The sequence below is a fragment of the Populus euphratica genome, unplaced genomic scaffold (genome assembly GCF_000495115.2).
Source record: "Populus euphratica unplaced genomic scaffold, PopEup_1.0 scaffold39.1, whole genome shotgun sequence".
NCBI lineage: Eukaryota > Viridiplantae > Streptophyta > Magnoliopsida > Malpighiales > Salicaceae > Populus > Populus euphratica.
Genome location: NW_011499897.1, coordinates 221,969 through 245,428, shown reverse-complemented (window position 1 = coordinate 245,428; position 23,460 = coordinate 221,969). Strand labels below are relative to the sequence as shown.

The window sequence follows — 23,460 nt, the reverse complement described above, 5'->3', positions numbered from 1 at the left end:
ATGCATTGTACGCGTTTCGAGTCATACAATGACGTGCATGTTCCAGATTAACTAGAATTTACGATTAAAATAAAACTGAGCATACGTTTTCCTCCTAATAATATAATACAAGTGGTTGAAACACATTTGATTTCATGGGGCTCCGTGTTCCAAAAATTGACCCCAGTTATTTATTTTTTTTGCCCCAAACAAGCTCACTCGGTTCCTAACAAGCCAATTGCTGCAAAATTTTTAAGAATCATGTTCCTATTGTTACTTTCATGATGTGGGAGCATATTCTTGGATTGCTGTTGCTAACTTATTCCGATCCTCCTCTGTTTTCATCCTTAGTAAAAAAGTGCGTGCCACAACAATATCATTATTGCCACTGTCATCACCCTGCAACAAGACAAATCACCGGCTATAAGTTCCATGGAAGAGATAATACATTAAATATTATGATTAATATAAACCGTCACAGCAGCCTTCTAAGTGTTCCCTTGGATATGTGATTTACATGTTATAGATAAACCAGACAAAAGTTTATATGCTCATAAAAGTGTAGAAATAAGAACTAAAATGCATTACCGCAGTATGAAATATTGCAACAAGGGAATTCTTCTGTGGATTTGTCTTGATTCCTGGATAGAGCAAAGCATTTAGTAACACTTTTCCCACCTGCCATCAGCAAAACAGTAAGTCCAAAAAAGAGTTTATAGAAGTCCTTAAAGTAATAATCTGAAGTTGAACTAGGCACTATGCAGAATCTATCAAAAGAAAATAAAATGCCTAAATGTGCAAACAAAAGAAATTGGATAAGGAGAGGAAACCAATCAATCACTGAAACCATGATAAGGGTTAATAAAGATTTCAGAAACCAAAATAAGTCCATAATGGAACATACATCATTTCGAACAACAATTGTTGGTTTAGATTCTCTTGCGCCCTTGCTTATCCCCTCTATGCATTTGATGGAAAGCTGCCCTGTGCCTTTATCTTTCCACGTGTCTGTAACTGCTGGATCACTTGACTGAACATAGCACGAGGAAAAAACCAAAGAAATTATTTAACCACAAGGATGACAGAACAAGCAGGAGATACAAGTCAAGACTTGAATGGCATACAGATCATCTCAATTCAACCAGCAGATCAATTATGAACATAACGAAGATTAAAAATGTGTCTTAGAATACTATGAGCTGTCAGAGAATCATATGATTTAATTCAGAAATGTCAAACTCAATTATACCAAGAAATATGTATTAACAACTGCTATACCTAGAATCGTGGATATTCTGGTTATGGGAGAATAGAAGCACCACTTGTCACCTCACTCTATAATTGAAACCACTAACAGAGTTTGATTCAAGGCTTATTTAACAATTATGCCTAATCTCTTTGTCACTTGTACTGTTTAATTTCTAATACCGGATCTTAAAATTGCATGGAATATGAAATTGATTTCCACTTAAAAAATCAATCATGTGAATTTTAAGATGTCAACAGACGTAGCATTTGATAGATATATTAAGTACCAAACTAACTAATTTTGTGAAAACAAAAAATGGGAGAAAGTTAAATTTGCTGGAATGCACGAGTAAAAGACACCTTTCTTCTACCATTAAAAACTTGATACATTGCATAACTTAATCCCAAAAACATAAACTTCTCAATGAGTACAGTATGAAATGTCAATTACCTTCACATAGAGCTTGCACTTGACTTCATGGACTGTCACAATACCCTTCTCTACAGACTTCTTCACAGATGGACTGCCAGGTTGCTGTAATTCATTTTCTGGAAAAAGAAATGGCTGTTTAATATCTACGTATAACACAAATACACACAAGAGCTGGCTGAGAACTCCAGGCTTCAAGGAAATATTTCTCAAAATTATACAAAGAATGTCTACCATTGAAGATTTCAAAGTGTTAATAAACATGCAAACAATTTGTACGAATCCAGCTTCAAAATGGGATCAGTGCTAGAACCAGCAAATCAGACAGACATTATGAAAGCACATATTTCACAGAACAGAGATCCTACAGTTGATAGACTAACCAGGATAAAGAAATTAAAACTTCATATATATAACACAACAGATCAAATCCAAGGAATTAATAGATGTCTAATGATCAATATTTTCATTTCCAGTAAACAACAACAATCATTTGGCCTACTTCTACTGCAAATGAAAAGTAAACACAAAAATATCCAGAAATGCAGTGAAAAGAGATACCTATATTACACTCAACCATCCTCCAATTTTTTCAAACCAAGTTCTAAGTGAAAATCTAATCTATAAAGAGTGGTAGTTCCATGGTCTCAAAAGTAGAGAAACATGGGCGTGGTGACCATATACTTAACCCCCAGATCAACTTGAATTTTACAATTAAAGCATGTTCCTTTATATGTTGAAAAGTGTCAGGCTTGCTATGGAATAAGTCTCTAATCCAATTATCCAAACGGGAACTAACAACACGGAATTCCCTTTTCAGATATAGGGTTTTGATATCACAACCCTACCAACATTTTGAGGACTTGAAACCAAATTTCAACTACCAGCATGTGATAAAGAAAAGAAGTGCAGTTCACACTTTTGCACATAACATCATCAACTGGAGTAAACATACATGAAAAAGAAAGAGAATCATAAAATGCATTGCAGGTTTAATTTAAAGTAATAGCTTAAGAGAATCTCAAACAACAAAAAGGAAACAAAACTAATTCTCTCTCTCACCATCATCTGCAGTGTTATGGGTTGTGGGGATGGAGCTTTGACCTCCTAAAATAGAAAATAAGAAAAAAGAAAGTCAGATTTTGTGTCACTTTTACAAAAGCAACACATGCGACTATAAAATCTGTATAAAAAATCACAGAATAACAAATAATGAAGTGTCATAGTGTCATATCTGCATCTTCTTATTTTATTATCTAAACTATTCTACTGGGAGTTTATTAGCATCATATCTCATCTTGGGTACTCTCTAGTTGTAGATGGCCAACTCTCAGTGACTTGTGCTGAAAAAAAAATGTAAAAGAAGAAACTGAACATGTCTTCATCAAATGATTTTGTAATTATAGTTTCTGACTTAAATTGCCACACCATGAGACACTACGGTGCATGTAGCAAGGGCTGGTGGACCTTCTGGGAATACCTTTCGTAGTCCATTGCACAATATTACGGATATTACAAGACAAACCTATAATATCTTCATCTAGATGATTCAACCAGAACCCAGACACATTTATAGCTTCCTACTTGAGCCTAGTGCACATTTCCATTATCACATATATATTTGTCCTTTTTCTCTGGCACATAAGTCATCTTGGCAACTGAATACTTCTGGTTAACCAGTGTAGCTTTCAAGTATGGCAGTGCAATACCTACCAAATGAGAAAGGTGTTTGACTGTTGGAGAGCACTCCTAAACTTTGGCTTTCAGAGAATGCTGCAGAGCTTTGATTAAAGGAGAAAGGTGTTTGACTGTTAGAGAATGCTCCAGTGCTTTGATTAATGGAGAAAGGTGTTTGACTGTTGGAGAGTGCTCCTAAACTTTGGCTGTTGGAGACTGCTCCAGTGCTTTGATTAATGGAGAAAGGTGTTTGACTGTTGGAGAGCGCTCCACAACTTTGGCCACTGGATAATGCTCCAGAGCTTTGATTGTTGGAGTAGAGTCCAAAAGTTTGACTGTTTGAGAAGAATCCAGAGCTTTGGTTGTTTGAGAACAAACCAGAACCTAGATTGTTCGAGAATGTAGCAGAGCTTTCACCGTTGGAGAATAAACTAGAGCATTGGCTCCTAGATGATACTCCTCCAGAACTTTGGTTGGCAGAAAACACACCAGAGCTCCAGGAACTTGTAAAGCTTGCGCTTGTACTTGGTAGAGCACAACCAGTTTTTTCTTGAAGTAATTTGCTCTCATTATTCTTTATTTCAGGCACTAATTTCTTTTCAGTTGTAAGAGAGTCAGCAACAGATTCTCCTTTTGCAGAATTTGCTTTAAGCCAGTTGACAACATCACTAAACTTCTCCTGCAATAAGAGAGAAGATTAAAGTTTTTATAAATAGATTTTACATTAAATACAAGAATGCATGCATGTGCCCTTTAATGTATGCTAAAAGAGATTAAGTTTTACCATGATGTTTGAAGCATGAGCAAGGTAGTCTTGAATCCCATCTTCCCAAAGTTCATCGGGATGGTTCTTCAGTTGCGTTTGAACCCAACTATTCCAAAATAAAAGAAGCCCCAAAAATTAAGTTTATAAGATCAAGGACAACAAATATGTATCTTCATCATGCGGTAAATGTTTCTCATTATTCAAAGAACTTGTACATTGAATTTGATAATATGAGGGAAAAAAGTAGACAAACAAGAGAACCCATCATCTTCATCCAAATGAATCATAAAAGCAGAAACTAAGTTGACCGGATGATAAACGAAGATGTCAAGTTGTTCAAATACAGGAAAGAAATGGACCTGGCAAATTGATTATTGAGAGCTCTCACGTGATGCTGTGATGACTCAGCCCGTTTCACATCCAACGGCGGAGTCAATTGTTGCTGAGATGGTTCGGGTCTATGAACATCAAATAGCAATCCTGCCATTATTCTTTTATTCCGCAACTGCAACCATAAGTTGATTTCGCATAATCAGCCTCCAAAATATGATCAAAGCTCAAAATCAAAAAGACGTAAAATAGAATGTTCTTTTCGTGAAAAATACAGAAGCAAACAAGTAAGAATAACTAAAAAGTAGTGACATCATAGTTTTGCTTTTGCCTAGACAGAGCTCCAAATAAAAAAAATTCAAAGGCATGAATAAAAATGCAACCAAGAACCTCACTAAAGCTCCTTAAAATGCATTAACATAAAATATATAGACCATCTAGCAAAAAAAAACTAAACTTTTACCCGTAATCTCACTTCATTATCCCAAAAAGCAAAAGCAATCAAAGCACTAAACTCCTCAAACACTCAAAAGTAAATTCAAATCCCAATTTAAGCAGCAGCCCACGATTCAAAATTCAAACTTGATTGCGAAAAAACCAAAACACAACTACGAAATCTTATATTCTAAGAGCACAAATAAGCATATTGTTTATCAGTTAAACAAGAAAATTGAGTAGAATCAAATTAGCGTTTTCTGAAGAAACTCACTGCCGTGTCATTGGAATCAGGGAGTGAGTCTGAAACTGCAAATCGTTTCGCTCCTTTCATGATTTTTTTCTTTTCTTGAAAAGCCGCAAGGAGAGACAGAGCAAAAATAGGGTTTTTCTCGCTTTTGAATTTCTTTATTTTTTTTTTTGGTTAATGAGGGTGAAGATGCTATCTGTTCCACAACCGGGGATTAATTACTTAGAAAATGGGTGATTATGACCGTCCGATGACGTGGGGAACTAACTTTCAATTGGTGCCGTTGGATATTGCAGACTCGTGGGTGCTTCCTTGGGCTCCACCACTACAGTTTCTGCGCGAACTCAATTGCTTGGACTAGATAAGCCGAATTTGTAAGATTTGTTATAAGCTTGTCTCAATGGGCTTCAAGCCCATACATTATGGGAAAATGGGACTCTCATTTAATTATAAAAAGACTTCCTATTTGTATATTCTTATTTAACCGTGTTATAAGATCTTTTAATTTTTAGTATTTTTACATCTTTTTTAATATACTAATATAAAAATTAAATATTAAAAAATAAAAAATATATTATTTTAATATATTTACAAGAAAAAACACTTTAAAAAACAACTTCTATCATAGTCTTAAATAAACTTTAATAATATTATTAGTACATTATTCCATTTTGGAGGTAGATTTGTGCACAAAAACAAAATTCTTATAAATGCCATCAAACGGTTCATGATAACTTTTTTATGGCTATATTAGACCAAGAAATTAAAGTTGTTGATAAGTGATGATAAAAAAAAGGGTAAATTTTGATTATCCTATATACAAAAAGGAAGATAAAATTTAATTATCCTAGACACAAAAACAAAGAATCTTTACTTTTGTTATATTTTCTGGATGTAAATATAAAACCAACATTTAATATCATAATTTGTAAATATATATATATATATAATTATGGTATTTCGGTTTATCTAAGTAATAAAAAAACTGACCATGGAGCGGGAATAACAGAACATGGAGTGAGAATAAATCATCCCTCTTAATATTTAAGATTTTATTCATTTATTTATTTATTTTTAAGAGATTCTTAATGCAAAGACTTCTTCTCCTTTTTTGAGACGCATTGATTTGTATGAATATAAGTAACCCTATAGCGAATATTATAGAGGAGCCATGGGTAAAGAGACCTGGTTAGGGCTCATTAGGGATTTCAATACATTAATGAAAAAATAAATTCAATGGCAGAGAAACCGAAAACAAGTATACCAATAGTTCATGTTAACATATCACTAATACTATATAATAACTTGATGCATAATTAGTGCGGAGCAGGAAGATAACAAAAATGAGGGACTGGAGCCAGGCTGGTAGGATGGGATCCTGTCCCTTGGGGCAAGCGATGGGTCACTTTCATGTCTCTATAATGGAAATTCTGCGGAGCAAGTTGCCCAGTATATAGCATCGGAGTTAATATAGGATAAACGATGGTTTTGATGACATGTTCACGTTTGGACGCGACCCGCCCTTTAATCACCATATATTTCTGTATAAAACACCAAACTACGCAAAGGTGGGTGCATGCCAGATCGAGCCAGTATCCAAGCACAAGAAGAAGAAAGAAAATGCTGCTCTTGTATTTCAATCAATAAATTTAATTCAATTCCATTCCATTCCAAAACATCAAAAGGTGATTCAGTTTCACCGATGAGATTTACATCACAAGTGGCTAACGTTTCCACTCTTTTCTCTTCTTCCCTGATATACTTTTTGTTATTCCTGTCATCTATGCCCTCCCCCTGGATGTAATGAGAAACGGGAAAAAATTACAATGGAAAATTAAATCTATATGACCTTTGTCCTCACACTAAGGGCCGTTTTTCTTCGGCACCTTCAGCTTTCCTACTATCTCCCAGGCTTATTTCTTCTTTGAAATGGGACTTCCCATGTCTATCTGCACTCCTAGTGGGGGGTTTGTAATCTACAGGAACCATCTTCAATATGATTCCCATGGCCAGAAGTAGCAGCCCTGTCCCATGCTGCTCAGTTAATGGCTTTGTGAATATCATGTATGACAGCAACAAGGTAACTGCCTTTCTAGCAGTTGTTATCTGCATGCCAGTACAAATCAGAACCCACAAGTCAGATACAGCATGTGAAGCATATCCTAAAATAAGGTGGTGGAAATATTTCCGATGAGCTCATTTTACATCCCATTCATCAAGCAGTTCAATGGCTCATTAGGCTTCCAAGCTGGGTATTCCAACGCAAGACAACGTCAACTATCAAAGTGGGGGGATAAAGTGCAGAATTTACAGCAATTCAGAGAGGGTGAGACAATGGACATACCATGGCAGTGGCAGCAGCGCCAAAAATGGCAATGAGGGACAGAACAGAAATTTGGCCAACGAATGTGGCCATGGCTTCAAATACTAGCACTCCATACACATAAGGATGCTGCAATACATAAAGAAGTAATGATCAAAGGAACTTGGCAATAGAAACAAAAAATGCAGCAATGCTGACATTGAATAATTTTGGAAATGCAAGGCAGCGACAACCTGGATGTCTGAAAGTTGATTATTATTTTACATAGGTAAAACCAGGAGAATAAGTAAATGCAGTACCAAAAAACTTGATCTGTTTCCATATTCAATCATAAAAAAGAATCCATGAACCCTTGACCCAAACAGAAACTCTTGGTAACATGTATTCTTTATATGTCAATCCAATAAGCATTTAGCTCTCCCTTTTGCATTACTTTAGTACAGAATTCCTATTTCTTTAAGCATGCTGTAACCAACAGAGAAGTTTGTTGGAAAATATCCCCGCTAGAGGCCTGACTAAGTCAATGGATTGTATGAATCACTAAATAATTAATACACTAATGATGTGGACTTTCAACCACCATATCATTCATTGATTTCTCCAAGGAACCTTTTTTGGTTGTGCATAGCAGCCACGTTATGTGTAACTTGACTCCAACCAATTTCATTGAAGTCCCACACGTACAACATGGATTTCTTTTCAAATCAATTTATATAGCATGCGAATCTACAAATATTTATACGTGTTTAGTTCTTTACTTGAGCACAAGATTTCCAAGCCTTAAACAGCTCTCCAGTCAGGATCATTGGTGGAAGCAAGAAAGGCAATCCAACTACTGTCGAGCAGAACAGCACCTCGATCTGTCAAGTACATAAAAAGAAAGGCCTGATGATGCACAATTTTTTGCCAAAACAATTTTGTGTTCATGTATCGGGGAGGGGGGGGGGGGGTCATCACCTGCGTGGTGTCAGGATTCATAGTAAAAATTGCTTCTTGCAAATTACCCATCAAAGAATCCATAATTAAAGCACCAGAAATCATCAGCACACCAATTATACTAAAATTTGGAGATGTTTGAGCATCTGCCAAGGTGAAAAGGATCAGACCAATAACCAGAAGCAGAGCAGATATGTATTCGTGAACTGGATATTTTCTTCTCAATCCTGGAATGAAGGCTCCCATTAACATGACTGGCAGTACCTAGATTCTCGAAATCAACAAAACTTTCGTATTAGAGAAGAAAGGGACAAGATCCATCTTAAATTTCATCGTGTTCAAATACAAGCAACAAAAGTTCAATCAATTAAATTACTTCCACATGTACAAGAGATCTTAAAAAAAACCAGACCTGTCACATCCAACTTAATAGGACAAGAGTTAGATAAGAACTAAGTTTACCTTGGTGGATTTGAACATGATTTGAGCTGGATAGTTAAGAAAGGCCAGGGACCCCTTAGTTAACCCATGAGAACCCATAAGAACTGCAGAGAGTTTCCAATAAGTTTTCCATGGGTTCACCATTTGCTTGGGGGTGAAACCCTGCAAGTATATAAGCACCAAGTACACAAATCCTTGTACAAATGTGAAATACCAACCATAGCTGAAAATCCAAAAGAAAAAACAAATATGCATAAAAATTACTGCATAACATAATTAATATAGAAATACTAACAATAGTTATGTACCTGAATTGGAGCCGATTATACACATATTCCTGCAATTAGCCAATTGAAAATGTGATATGTCGATGATAAGATCAAAAGCTCCAAGCAATGAGAATCAAACAAAAACCAACAAAAAATTTACCGATATACTGGTATGCCATTTTTCATAATTTTAAGGTCAAAACAAATAAAAGACTATATAAGGAACACCCAAAGAAAACATTATTTTTTAACAAAATAATGACCAAAGGAAGAAAATTGACTCGTTAGACTTAAGAAACAAAAATTTAAGAGAAAACAAAAATTGCGAGACTTTGCCATCAATTATGCCCAAAATAAAAAAAAAAATAATAAAACTTTGCGTTGCATCAGTTTCCTTCTCAGCAATCAAACAGAGTATAACAAAAACATTAGATGCATGTGGATATTAAACGCTCAAGACATGGAAATTTAACCAATTACACCAGAAAAAAAAGAAAGAAAAACAAGAACAAGAATTGGCCATCAAAGTCAAACAAGAAACAAACAACATGTCCGCACTTCATTAAAAAAATCCCAAGATGATAAACAGTATAAAACTTAGAAACAAACCTCGCAGATGCCATTAATGAGATAACCAAAGAAGAACCCGGAAGAGCAAATAAGAAACTGTTGCCATTTAGGCCGGTCAGATAAAGAAATCCCGAACAAATACCTCGCTTGATCCTCTCCCTTCATTTATCAGTTCAACACTGCAAACCCAAAAAAAAAGTACAGAAGGGTGTCTGTATCTTTCAACAGATTGCTTGCTTGTGTTAACGGTGCATGGTATATATGTGCGAGTGTAATTCACAAAAGAAAATAAAAAGGGAATTGGTTTTTGTTTGTTGATTTGAGGAAGTAAAGTATCAAAAAGAGCTCGAAGTCTTGGAAACTGTCTAACCTGAGAGAGAGTTGGTTAATTTTGGGTTTGGGGGTTGAAAGTTGAGAAAAAAGAGACTAAGAGGGAGGGAACTAGCTAGGAAACAGAGAGAGAGAGAGAGAGAGAGAGGAAGGGAGATTTTCTTATTACTCTAGAGAATGTACACGAATCTCCTGTTAATATAAGATTATTTAGGTTTTCTTTTTAGGTTTTTTTATCAGCAACCCATTTTTTTAATTTAATTTTTTTTTAATTTTATTATTTAATATTATATTATTTTAAAAATACGATTTGCAATTATTTTTATTAGGTTACATGCTAGATTTTCTGTTTAATTTCAATTTTTAATATTAAATTTCTTAAAAGTAAGGATTTATATTTTTTATTTATTTTTTATAAATTTATTTTGATTTTATTATTCAAATCACAAGTTTAACAAGTTAATTCTAATTAATTTTAGTTATCTTTTAAATGTATTTTTTTTAATGATTCTATAATTTAATATTAGGTTAGTTAGAAATTGAAATTCATTATTATTTTTTCTATTTGTTTTCTATAAAGTTATTTATACCTCATGATTCGGTTACGAGTTTGGTAGGTTAAGTCAGCTTCACTTAGTTTTTTTATGTTATTTTTTCATTGAATTTTTTTTAATTCCACCCTTTAACAACTTAGACATTTTTGTTTTTGTTTTTTTTCTTGATTTTATCCTTTAATATCTAGTAATTTGTAAATTAACCTTCATATTTTTTATAATTTTTTTTGTAAAGTTGTCTAGGTCTTATAGATTTAGTTTTTTCCTTAATCTCAACCTTCAATATTGATTATGTTTAAAATAAAGTTTTGTAATTTTTTTATTTGCATTTTATGAAGTCATATTAGTCTCATTATCTAAGTTATGGATTTAACAAGTTAGCCTAAGTTGACTTGTATTGATTTTTTGTTTTTTTAATTAATTTTTTTATTCCATCCATTAACATTGGATTGGTTAAAAATTAGATTTCATAATTTTTTTTATTTTTCTACAGGATTATCTCAATCTGATAACTCAAATAGTTTTTTTTATCTCTTTTTTAATATATATATATATATATATATATCCTTCAACATTGGATTGATTAGAAATTGACTTTTATAAGAAAAAAATTAATTTACTTTTTGTATGGTCATTATGATCTCATAAACCAAGTCGCGAACCTGATAAGTTAATCCAGGTCGATTACATATGTCATTATCTTAATATTTAAAAAAAATATCATTTAATATATTTTTGTGTCAATATTTGAAAATGTTAATGACATTTGAATAATTTCATTTTATGTTAGGAAATATTATACTCATAGCGCAACACGCAGAAATAATCTTGTATTACTTTAAAAAACTTGAGTGTATGCACCTTTTCCATTGTTCATTTGAAAAATAAAAAAAATAGCTTTTTTTTTATTTTTTTTATTTTTTTTAATTTTATCTTTTGATATTTTAATGCTAGAAAAGGCATAAGAAAATAGCAATAAGCGGATAGCAAATGGACTAAAATAGGTTTAATTTACAAAAACCCTAAAGCTTTATTTTATTTCTAAAAATATTAATTTGACAAAGTCTATCTCTAAAAGAGGTTTACAATATATTTTATAGGTTAGAGAAATTTACCTAGACTAGAAAATAAAATAACATAAAATCCTAAATAACCAGAAAAAAATAAGAAAAAAAAACAAAGTTGACTCAAACAAAATCTTTTAAGCTTAATATCAAGAAATTCAATAGTTCAATAAATGACAAAGTTATTTTTATAGAGAGGTCGTCTATAGAATCATTTGACCAATTTAGAGTCTGATCGAATGGTCTGGTCTTATGTTATGATTTTTTTTTAGCAAACTATGATATTTTTGTGTAACCAAACCCTTATTGCATCAAAACTTGTTTCTTTGATCCATGAAAACATTTGTTAGATCATTCACATAATTTGTTTGGGGTAGATTCTTATATAACTACTCAAAACCTTAATCTCTACAAACCTAATTTCATCATAATTGCTTAATTTAGAATTTATCTCAAAAATTATTTTTGTTTACTTTCAATAAGATTATCACAATCTCAAACAAGTATTTGAATATTTTATTTATACTTGATTTTACAAGTTTTTATTTTTGTTATCGTATAATTAAGTAAAAATTAGTTTTTTTTTAGAAAAAATTCTTAAACTCAATGGAGCCCACTACTCGAATCATGAATTTGACAAGTCAAGTCATGAACTCCTGGTCAATTTAATATGTTGTCATCTCAATATTTTTTTTTAAATATCATCTATAATAATTATTTTTTAAGATCAAACCACATATTTTAGTAGTTATCTAGATTGCATTCAGACCCTCTAAGTTGATTGGATCTCGTGGAGGCAACTTCAATAATTTACTTTTGAACTTGGGATCATAATAAAAAAAAAATCATGTCAAAATATTTTAAGAATAATCTATTAAAATAAATATAATAATAATATTAAATAATTTATTCATATCAAATAATTTATTCTCACCTCAATATCTTTTTTGTGTTATCAATCACAAACATAGTGTCACCCTATAAACTAGTTTTTGACCTTTATAACACACAATTTTAAGGCATTAGGTGTGTCTTCGATAAGTTATTAATTTACAAACACGAAATAAATCACAGGATTTTACATTGCTAACTGGGGACGAGTCTTTTATTGTATACCCATTCTCCATGTTAAAAATCCAAATCTAACCATTTAGTAAGTGTTTGAGTATTAAAAGTTTAGAATCAAGGAGTTTATTCTCTCTGTAGTCTCAAGTTTGAGTCATGTGATTGCTAATATGATAATTACTAGAGATTTATATGGTCGTTAACTTCAGAACTCATAAAATTAGATGAGGTGCGCATAAATTGACCCGTATATCCATGTTAATAAAAAAAATCTAAATCTATCATCAACTCTGACTTGAGCCGAATTGAATCAAATTAAAGATCTTGTTTGTGTGTTAATAGATGTAAGCTTGGCCTTATTTTTTTTTTTTTTAGTTTTTACAAAGCACAACAGGTTGATTCAAGAAATTATTTAGGACCCAGAACCACAAGATTAGGTTTTTTAATTAAATTACATACATTGATCAGGTTGGCTTTGTTGGATTTTTAATAATCCACATGATTAGATTAAACTCAATTCAAGCCTTACCGAGTCAATATTAAAAAATGTTTATAAAAGAAAATATCATTTGAACAAACAATGTCAACCCACATAATCTAGCACCTACTCTCTTATCTCTAACTATCAATTCAAGTTTAATCGCAATGGTGAAAAGTTATTGATATTTGGATATTTGCATTAATGTTGCAATTAAATTAGAAGGCAAACCATCATCGCCAATGGTTGTCAATAAAAAGGCCAGGCCTCGAAGTAACGAATGCGAGAGCCTTTACTATTCAAGCACCATTAACATCATCAAGTCATAAACATTCAAGTTCCAACTGGAATGAGATTGTGAAAGTATTATAATTTGACATTTCATAATGAACCTAATCGCTTAACAGCTAATTAACTTGCATGCCTTTTTTTTGTTTACTTTTAGTTTATTGCTATATCTTTGTTTCTACTGTGTTTCAGGTTTATTAATATTTTTAATATAAAAAAATATATAAATGTTGTTAACATGTTTCAGGTTTATTAATATTTTTAATATATAAATGTTGTTAACGTCTTTTTTAGCTAAAAATAATTTAAATTATATGAAGGCTGACCTAACATAACCCTGTTGATTTAACAAATTCAAAGGTAATGACCAACTAGTAAAGACATGATTTGACTAAAAAAATCTCCAAACAATATCTACTAAAGTTAACCTATCAAATTCACAACTCAAGCCATGAGACTCTGATAAACTTATAGAAAATAAATTAAAATAAACTATGAAACACAATTTCCAATTAATCTAAAGTTGAATGATAAAATAAAAAATCAATTAAAAAAATAAAAAAATTATTCGAGTCAACTTGAATTAACTTGTCAAATCCATGACTTAGATCAAGATACAGGAATAATCATAAGGTCAATTTTCAATCAATCTAATGTTAAATGATGAAATTAAAAAAAAAACACAAAAAATAACTCGAATTAACCTGTGAAATATGCGACTGGAGTCATGAGATAAGAATATCCTTATAAAAAACAAATTAAAATAAATTATAAAACTCGATTCTCAATCAATCCAATGGTCGGGATAGTGGCGATGACGGTGATAAAAGCAAAAAGAACAATAGATTTTCACACAAAATCATCAAATGAAATTTAAAAACTAGGACGAGTTTGATTTTTAATTATTTTAAAAGTTAAATTTAAATGATTAACAAGTTTTTTAAGAGAGATACGAGGGTGTCAGTGAGTTTTTTCTAAGAGAGAAGGGGTGGCGGATATGTATTTTATTGATGCTCGATTTGTTTAAATTTTAAAATTTTAATTCATATGATGCTCGTAAATTGCGATATCTTAAGTTGTATATCTTATATAGTTAACTTGGTGTAAACTCTCTCTTTCTTTCTCAGACCGGTTTTTTTAACACCAATACTTATCTAACTTTGAAGCATGGTTTTTCATGTTGCCATTAATTTCTGTTTATTCCAAACCCTTATTCCTTGCATGACATTCACTGCTCTTGGGAAATTCGTGATTATTGTCCCCCTCGTCCTATTTCTTGAGTAGCATAATAGGATTGGAAAAGTCTTCTATGAAGTGATTTATATAGTTACTGCTGGGTATCACTAAATGCTTAGATGATCCTGTCAGTTTGAAGTCGAACAACTTCCAAGTAATTTCAGCTTAGCCTGAATAAAAATGACATTGATTTTAGACAATCTTATGATAATTTGTAGTATTATTAGCATATTGCAATGTTCCGTTTTGTTATAGATTTATAACCAAGTAATTGGAGTTTTCGAATGATGCAGCACAAGCGAGTTAAAGCTTTGCCATTTTCAGGAGAAAAATAATGGACGGATACCAGTGTTTTTTATATTTTTTTTGTTGCCAAGGTCTTTTGCTTTTGGTCGTATTCTTTCATTCTCAGTTTTTGTAATAAAATCTGTCTCATTTTCAGTCAGAGAGTAACTACATAGATCATTTCAAGATGTTTAGCCATGGTAAAGGACGATTGAAGAGACAGGAACCCGAGGGAAACTTAAGGAAGAACCTCGTATCATTTCCTCAAATCTCAAAATCTCATAAGTTTTATTTTTATCCTCCGACAGAACGTAAATTAACACGGCGGGCTTTATTAGTCGTTTCAGCTAAATTGCCCTGCTTCAAAATGAGGAAATCAATCTTGGGTAATCCAATGATTAATAAATGGATTTAATTTAAGCAGTCAACTAATGACATTAATTAGCTAGAATACAATCAAGTAAAGCTTCGTTTACCAGTGAATTAAAAACTTCGACCTCCAACTTCAAAGCAACCTCTTCTTTTTCTTGATCCACGTTTTTCCACTTCCCATTTTTCTCCATATCTTTAAGGTAGACATGCCTGCTCTCCACCACCTCCCACCCCAAAAACATTTCTGTAGGCTGCCCGTTAATCCAATCCCGTGCTACTCCTAGCTCCTGCTCAAATTCTTTATATAACCCGATCACGCTTCCACTCGCATTGTTTTCCACAATTTTCTCTGTGAAGAAGTCTACCAATAGACTATCTAGCTTAGATGATAAGCTATGTGATGCTATAGTTGATTTGACATGCTTGAGCAGCTCCTGTGCATGCTTTTCTGTTCCATTTTCTTCTTTCGCTTCACTGAAATTGTCGTTATTATCACTTTTGATAGACGTTGAACAATGTTGCACTGGGGATTCAAGAGATTCATCCCCCAACTCTGCCATCGCAATTCGTTTTTCCAAGTCTACAGGGTCTAGTTGAGCGAGGCTCTCTAACCTTCTGATCTTTTGCATAAGCTTTTGTTTAGTCCCTGTTGATCACATAATTCAAATCTTGTTAAAGAGTGAATCCCACCGGGTAAACAGGCAAAAAAAAAAAGAAGAAGAAAAACACCAAAAATATAATATTTTATTAAATCAAAATCAATATGAACGATTTTATCTTTGCTCACAGAATCTGCTGCCACAGGTGGTCTGCACAAATGAATAGAATAAATAGATTTCAAAATCCTTTGAAGAAAACGAATGGATACCTTCCATGCGGATAGGACTACGATGGAAAGGAGAGCTAATCTCTTCTTCATCATCCTGGAATGGACAATCCAGAATTGACACCGGACTGAATTGCTCCTTCTCCGTGTCATTTGGCCACTCCTGTTACATTAGATGGACTATTAATGCATTAAAATAACACCTCTGCAATACAAAATTAAAAGGTAACAAGGAAAAAGAAGTTCTGGGGACATACCCCATTAAAACAATAAATAATAATGCAGTTCATGGTAAAATCAAATGCCCCATTTCAATCCCTTACTCTCAATAACTGGATTGGATTGGATTTGACAAAGACTCTTTAAAGCAGCGTTATAATACAAACCTCAAGCCCATACTTTCTAATAAGACTAGGCAGAGTTTCACTGCACTCAATTCTGGATACCCAGAGATCAGTTGAATTGTTTTTTAGGTGACCTAGTTCTTATACTGCTATAACAAGACAAAAATTAAAGACTTCCTAGATCCCAGGAATGGGTGAGTTGGTACGTGTACCTTTGCTAATGTAGTGGAAGGCGCTTTGTAATAGTATTTATTAAAATAATTTTTTTAGATTTTTAAAATTAATATGTCAAAATTATAAGAGAATATCTAATATTTTAATCATTTTTAATTAAAATCAGTTTGAAAAACATTAAAAAAAAACATTAAACAAATTTAAAAAAACATCAAAACTCCAACAGAACAATTTAAGGAGTTGGGTCACCTAATAACTAAATTCCAAAACTATCCATACCAAATCGATTTTATGAAAGAAGAAGAAGAAGTACTGTTTTTCATATACCACGAAGCTAAATACTCCATCTCATCTCACCGCCGTGGATCCCGCGACTCGTAGCGGGATCGCAGGCCTCGAAGCACTCCACCGTCAAAGTCCCGAGAGGCACCCTGCCCACTTCCCAATAATACCCCCATAAAAGAAAATCCCAGTTCCCATATTTAATCAATCACCTAATCCCCCCATCTAATCATTCCTTACCATTGACCAATTTATACAAATTAGGTTTATATTTTTTTTTTGGTATTTTCAACACAGTCAAGAGCAAATTACTGGCATGGAACTAAAATGCTGCGAGAAGTTACATTGTCTGACCCCATTTTAAAGAGCTTATAGAAGTTTTTTTTTGAAAAAAAAAAAAAACAAAAAGTGTCAATTTTTTTAATTAGAGATAGAAAAACGAATGATACCAGCCAATTTCAAGAGAGAGGAAGCAGCACGCAATTATACACGCGAAATATTAAATATAAACTTTCTAACCAACCTCTCTGTTTGTGATGGAATCCTGGCTGCCTGATACGCCTACTCTGTCGCTGACTTCCTTGATTAGATCTTTATTATTACAAACGGCGTCGTTTGCGCCACTTACACAATTCTCTGACGTAGTAGAAGTACCACTGCCAACAGTAGATTCACTCTCAGGAGTCCAAACGTTACTGTTACTGTTGCTGCTGGTTCTTGAACTAGTTGAAATTCTGCTGGTGATTTGATCAGACGGTCTATCTTGTTCCTCCAAGAACTCATGGAAGAATCTCCACCCTCTGATCTCATTGTTTTCTTTACATTGACCATTGTGATCAGGTGTTTTTCTCCAAAAGCTCTTTTTAAACAGCTTCCGTGAAAGACATCGAGGTAAAAGCCCTTTTCTGGTTTTTGACGGTGACGGAGACTTTACGGTGGAGTAGGAGGAGGGAAATGGGAGTAGTTTAACGGCGTTGAAAACAGCAACTGATGCTTTTTGAAGAGCTGATATTGTTGTAGACGCTGCTTTTGATGATTTACTTCTTTTGTAAAGCTGCCTCTGGTGCCGCTGCTGTTTGGTTTTGAGGTCGACTTCGAGGAGAAATCGGACGGTTGTACAGCAGTGACTACGAGGAAATGACTTGAAGCCTTTGGATGAGCATGAACTTAGATCATCAAGGAGATAATCTTTGAGCATCAAGGGTTTTTTTTCAATCAAAAAGGGTATTTGTTTACAAGAAGAAGAAGAGCTTATCATAGAGGAAGAAGAAGAAGCCATTGATATTAGTTGAAAAACGCTTAAGCTAAGTTTAAACTGTGAAGTAAATGATGGAAGACAGAGATTGTGAAAAGACTGCTAAAAGAGAGAAAGAGACATTGAAAGAGGGAAATGTTACAAAGGTTGCATAAACTCTCACCTTCTATGAGATTGCAGCTTTTTGGTAGGGCAGACGCTAATAACTCACATAGAGAGGGTGGGGTTTTTATAGTAAGTGCAGGTGAAGTGAAAGAAAGAGGGAGGTAGGTTCCAATTCCAAATGGTGAAGATCTCAATGAGAGAGTGAGAAGAGTTAAGGGAGTTACAGTTTCTGCAGAGGTAGAAGAAGCTTGGATGGTTCCTGTTATGGTGTTCAGAGTAGTTTTTTTGAATCTTAAGACTGGTTATTTTATTGCTTTGGTTGGTGTATTTAATTAATTTTTTGAATTTTATTGACGGCTGTACTTAATAACCTAGACCTCGTTAACTTCTGGACGGTAATTTTTCGCGAACGACTGCATTATATATGATGTCTATTGATCAGTACGATCATCACTTCTTTTAATTACCTTTTAATTTTGGTCTCGGTAGCTATTTTTTTTTAGGCTTTTCATAATCAAAAAGGCTAACTGAGACTCGCCACAGCTATATTGTGCATCTTTGTTTTTATGTTTTAATGGTGTTTTTAAAATAAATTAATTTTTTATTTTAAATTAATATTTTCATATTATTTTGATATATTAATATTAAAAATATTTTTAAAAAAATAAAAAAATATTATTATACTTAGTATTAGCTTGGTCCTGGTTAACAATGACTTTATTCTTAATCATGCCCTCTGTATAACCGCATAAAAAAGACACTCATTTGGTACTAAAATAATATTATTATAGTAAGATTTGGGGTTTTTTTCCTTCCAGATATTGTATCTGTTTCTTGACTTTAGAATTTTTTTTTAATAGCGTTAAATCTTTTAATCGATAATCAAGGGGGAAAGCGTTAAATCTTTTAATCGATAATCAAGGGGGGGGGGAAGTTGTAATTTAATGAGTTTATTTTTTATTTATAAGGTGAGCATGGCTTTCTACGTTGTTATTATCCATAAAATAAAAGGGGCAATTAAAATGGTAGAGACCTACAAAACAGTGGCACCCCTTCATAATTCAAGATTCAAGAACAATCGAGCCTTTCAGTAAACAAAATAGTTCCACATCCTAAGACATGACATGAAAGCAAGAAGAGTGTTTTCTACATGCATGATTTGATTTTGGACGGGCGTGGGAGACCAGTAGTTGACTTTGAAGAATCTTGAAGATGACAGTATATAGATACGCTGTCTTTCCATGCAATTTGACTGCCCATTATTCACGCACTCTGGCACGTGTGCTTGTCCTGGGTCCAGAAGAGTGGAAGCGTGAAAAATGATCTGCTGTTAGATTTTTCCTTTTGTTTATTTCTTTATTTGACGAGTAGCGATCGGGCGTATTGATTACAAGGCCTCTCTCTCTCTCTTTTCTTTTCTTTTATCGAGATTTTCTTAGCAACCAATCAATCCAAGATTCTTTCATGCAGGGGGGGTCGGAGGGCCTTCCATGGACGGCTGATCAATTATTATTACACGGAATGCCATCTGGCCCATCCATGTATGTGTGTCATCAAGCTATGACACATGGATCCATCACGCAAATAATATAGCTCCATCCTCGCACTTCTTCCTATAAAGTTTTAAATAGAGCCACAAGCTCTAGTTAATGTTCCTACAAGTTATTTCTATGTTTACTGAGAAAGTAGATAATGTTGCAATGGCCATCAACGAGGATATATGATCTGCATACACACACACACACACACACACACATACATCGATCGTTCACGAAGGAATTTAGATTCAAGGCTCTTCGGCTCAGATGCATTCGAGAAGATGCTTCAAGGAACATCAAGGACCGGGCTAGAGAGAATACAAGGCAACTACGATTACAGTTGTAGTTGAATCTTCGGGAACAGCATTATGATGATTGAAGATCTCCGTGTGTGGCAAAGATTAATTGGTGTTCAGTTGTTTAGGAAAGAATATGCAAAAATAGGAAGTAACCACGCATCATCAATTTTGATAGCAACGGGAAATTTATTTCCTGAATTAACTACATTTTATTTTATTGTCCATTGCTATTTAGGAAAAAATATTTTAAGTTTCTTGTTAATTTCTATCTAGTGTGGTTTTTTTCTAAGTTTATTTAGCCAGTTTAATATTCTCTATAAATAAAAAAATAATTTATTTTATTAAAAATTTTCCAATAATAATAAATGTGTTGAAAATAGATCTTTGATTTGTTATCTATAATTTATTATTTCTTGATCATTAGATCTTGAATTTTATTTAAAGATTTTTTGAATTTTCATGAAAATTTAAATTTATTTTTATAAATTTAAAACAGTTATAATTTTCAATAGCAAAATTATTCAAACTGTTGTCTTTTAAAAAAAAATTAACTAAAGTTATTTTTCAAAAAAAAATTGTTAAATTTTGTTAGAATTATAAAATACCCTATTTACTGGGGACACTTGTAAGATGGCCCCCGGACAAGGACATCATTGTACGGAAAACCTATGGTCTACAAGTATTGTAGTGGAAAGTAATTTACTAATAATGTACAAAATAATTTGAAAAGGAACATGGCTCGCGTGCCTGATGATTCATATGATCAGGATTTTGATCTTTCCACTTGCAAACCGAAGAGGAAACGACAATTTAAATGTCCGAAGGAAAAGCCAGAGACAACATGAGTATTCATTCCCACAGATTTTAAAGTTCCTTAGCTCTGGCTACTGGCTAGGGCATGGCCTTGCCAGAAGTACCTTTGCATGATTGTGTGGTCCTGACCACGATTTACGTGCCCTGTGTGCCAGATTGCCTTCTGATTTTATTGACAGGTTGTTTGAAAATATGTCAGACGTTATGTTTTAAAGTATTTTAAAATATATATATATATTAAAATATTTTTTTATTTTTTAAAATTTATTTTTAATAACATTACATCAAAATAATTAAAAATTATTAAAAAAATTAATAAAAAAACAGTTTAAAACTTAATGTCGAACACACTTAGAAGGTAAATATTCAGCGGGCGTAATTTGATTCTTCAAACTAGAAAAAGAAATGCGCAATTTCTCACATGAATGTCCCCAGCCTATAATTCGAGTAGAGAAGAATCCAGAGTTATTAGCTCCACCTCTGTAATAAACTAGCATTTATAACTCATTAATATTCTAGCTTATTGCCTGACATGGGAAATTTTACAAAATTTATATCAACATTGAATCTCCTTATTACTTGATAAATTAAGTTTGGAATTATAGTAAACATACAAAGTGCAGGATTCGAATGTAAAATGAGAAAATGTATATCTAATTTCAAATTATTAACAATTTTTATTTTTATTTATATATTTATTTTGTTTATTTTTTAGTCTATGACTTTGAAAAATGAATAATAATATTTTTTTTCCCCTGAAAAAGGAAATTGTATTTTATTTTTTTAGTTGATTTTGGTTTTTTAAGGTGTTTTAATTTCTTTAGATAGTTTAAGGAGGCTTTTTATGATGTTTTAGAGATGTTTTTAGATTAAAATAGGTTAAAAATATTTTTTTCAAACCAAAAAAATCTTTTTCTTGTTTTCCTGATTATCATTATGGTTACTGAATTCTGGATTGTAATCCAATTAATGACACTTTATTTATCATAGTAGATAACATGTTTTTGTTGTGTTTATACATTGATCTTTTTTTTATTTTAGTTTTTTATAGGATTTTCAAGGTTTTTTATTTAAAAAAAATAAAAAATTTTGGGTGATTGAAGGGACATCTTCATGGGGAAAAAAGACATGTGAAAGAGAAAATGTGAATATATAAGTATAGAGAAGTTCAAAAGGATTTTTTATTTTTTATTTTTTTTATTTCTTTAGATATTTAAATTGCTAACTAACTTTCATTTTTGGTTTTTCTTTAAAAAAATAGCCGCCACTAAATATACAACCTAATATATAGGCGCAACCAGAATAGTAACCAGAGATATATAAATAATGTCATGAATTGTTTGATTAATTTCTATACCATAATGGCTTATTGAATAGTTTTCAGAAATTATAAATAAATATCATTTCATATTATCTAGTAAATGATTAATTTAACTTTGTTTCCACATGCGTGCCCAGCCTGTATATATTTTTTTTATTTTTCTTTTTTTATAATTTTGGTCTTTAATATTAAGTTTTTATTGAATTTTTTTAAATTTTACTTGTTAATATGTATTTAATTATAAATTGGTCTTTATATATACATGTTAGTATTTGTTTTTTGAAAAAAAATTTAATAAATCTAGTTGAGTTCATAGCTAAGATTAGGAGTTTGATAAATAATATAGATTAACTTCAGTTAATTCAATATAATATTGTATTGATGTTTTTTTAAAAAAATTCATTTTTCATGATAATAAATAATTGATTAAATCAATTATTTTAATAGCTCAACAGGATAAGTGTTTGAGCTGATTTAATAACTTCTCCAAACTATCCATTTTCTTGTCTAAATATAGTTTCATATTCAATACAAAATATTGCTTCTTAGTCTTGTTTGTTTGTGGCCATGATAGGAAGTGCATTATTTCCTTCTACAAACTTCTACAAATTATTGTTTGTCTGTGTTATACTAGTTTTCGAGGATTCCAGGTCTTCGAGTTAGACAAATATTAATTACTATAAATAAGTTTGACAGCCAAAATCAGACATCCAAGGACAGCCTCTTTCTGTCCTCATCGATTCATTTTTCTTGAACAATTTTCGTAGATGAGTCCTCCAAAACCAATCACATTTCTTATGCATGTGCAAACTGCCATCTCCACTCTCTCCTTCTGATCGATGACTGTGACTTTGTACTAAAAAAAATAATACATCTACAGTCTCCGAAAGCACATACAATTTAAAATGCTTCAATTAAATCAGTGTCAAGGATGGACCACCCTGGGCTTTGTTTCTGCACTGAGTTGCTCGTGGGGCATTGCACTGCATGCGATGGCCATGGAACTTGGCACCATATGTATCATCTTGGCATTAACTTCCTAGGCCCCACCTTACCAGATACTGACTGATCTTTTATTTTCATTTAAAAACCCATGATGAAAACATTGTTTTAAATTTACAAAATATAAACGTTTGTAAAAAAACCTTCACGTTAAGTTTTATTTGTAAATATTCAT

The 23,460-nt window shown here is 32.4% G+C and overlaps 3 protein-coding genes across 3 annotated transcripts; all 3 read right to left on the bottom strand.

Annotated features, from left to right (window-relative positions):
* Positions 1–57: 57 nt before the first annotated feature.
* LOC105132174 (uncharacterized) lies at positions 58–5,301 on the bottom strand. The gene is made up of 9 exons (XM_011035505.1): positions 5,140–5,301; positions 4,460–4,605; positions 4,119–4,206; positions 3,371–4,013; positions 2,720–2,764; positions 1,679–1,776; positions 884–1,009; positions 568–657; positions 58–378 (listed from the first exon to the last, which is right to left on the bottom strand). The coding sequence occupies exons 1-9, from the start codon at positions 5,197–5,199 to the stop codon at positions 259–261; spliced, it is 1,416 nt and encodes a 471-aa protein (XP_011033807.1). The 5' UTR covers positions 5,200–5,301; the 3' UTR covers positions 58–258.
* A 1,425-nt stretch (positions 5,302–6,726) lies between these two features.
* LOC105132173 (UDP-galactose/UDP-glucose transporter 2-like) lies at positions 6,727–10,143 on the bottom strand. The gene is made up of 7 exons (XM_011035504.1): positions 9,694–10,143; positions 9,124–9,152; positions 8,837–9,038; positions 8,396–8,638; positions 8,197–8,298; positions 7,460–7,567; positions 6,727–7,221 (listed from the first exon to the last, which is right to left on the bottom strand). Exons 1-7 carry the CDS (start codon positions 9,817–9,819, stop codon positions 6,973–6,975), a joined length of 1,059 nt encoding a protein of 352 aa, XP_011033806.1. The 5' UTR covers positions 9,820–10,143; the 3' UTR covers positions 6,727–6,972.
* Positions 10,144–15,151: 5,008 nt separating this feature from the next.
* Positions 15,152–18,615, bottom strand: LOC105132172 (uncharacterized). Its single transcript, XM_011035503.1, has 3 exons — positions 17,476–18,615; positions 16,195–16,315; positions 15,152–15,972 (listed from the first exon to the last, which is right to left on the bottom strand). Exons 1-3 carry the CDS (start codon positions 18,229–18,231, stop codon positions 15,392–15,394), a joined length of 1,458 nt encoding a protein of 485 aa, XP_011033805.1. The 5' UTR covers positions 18,232–18,615; the 3' UTR covers positions 15,152–15,391.
* Positions 18,616–23,460: the final 4,845 nt, after the last annotated feature.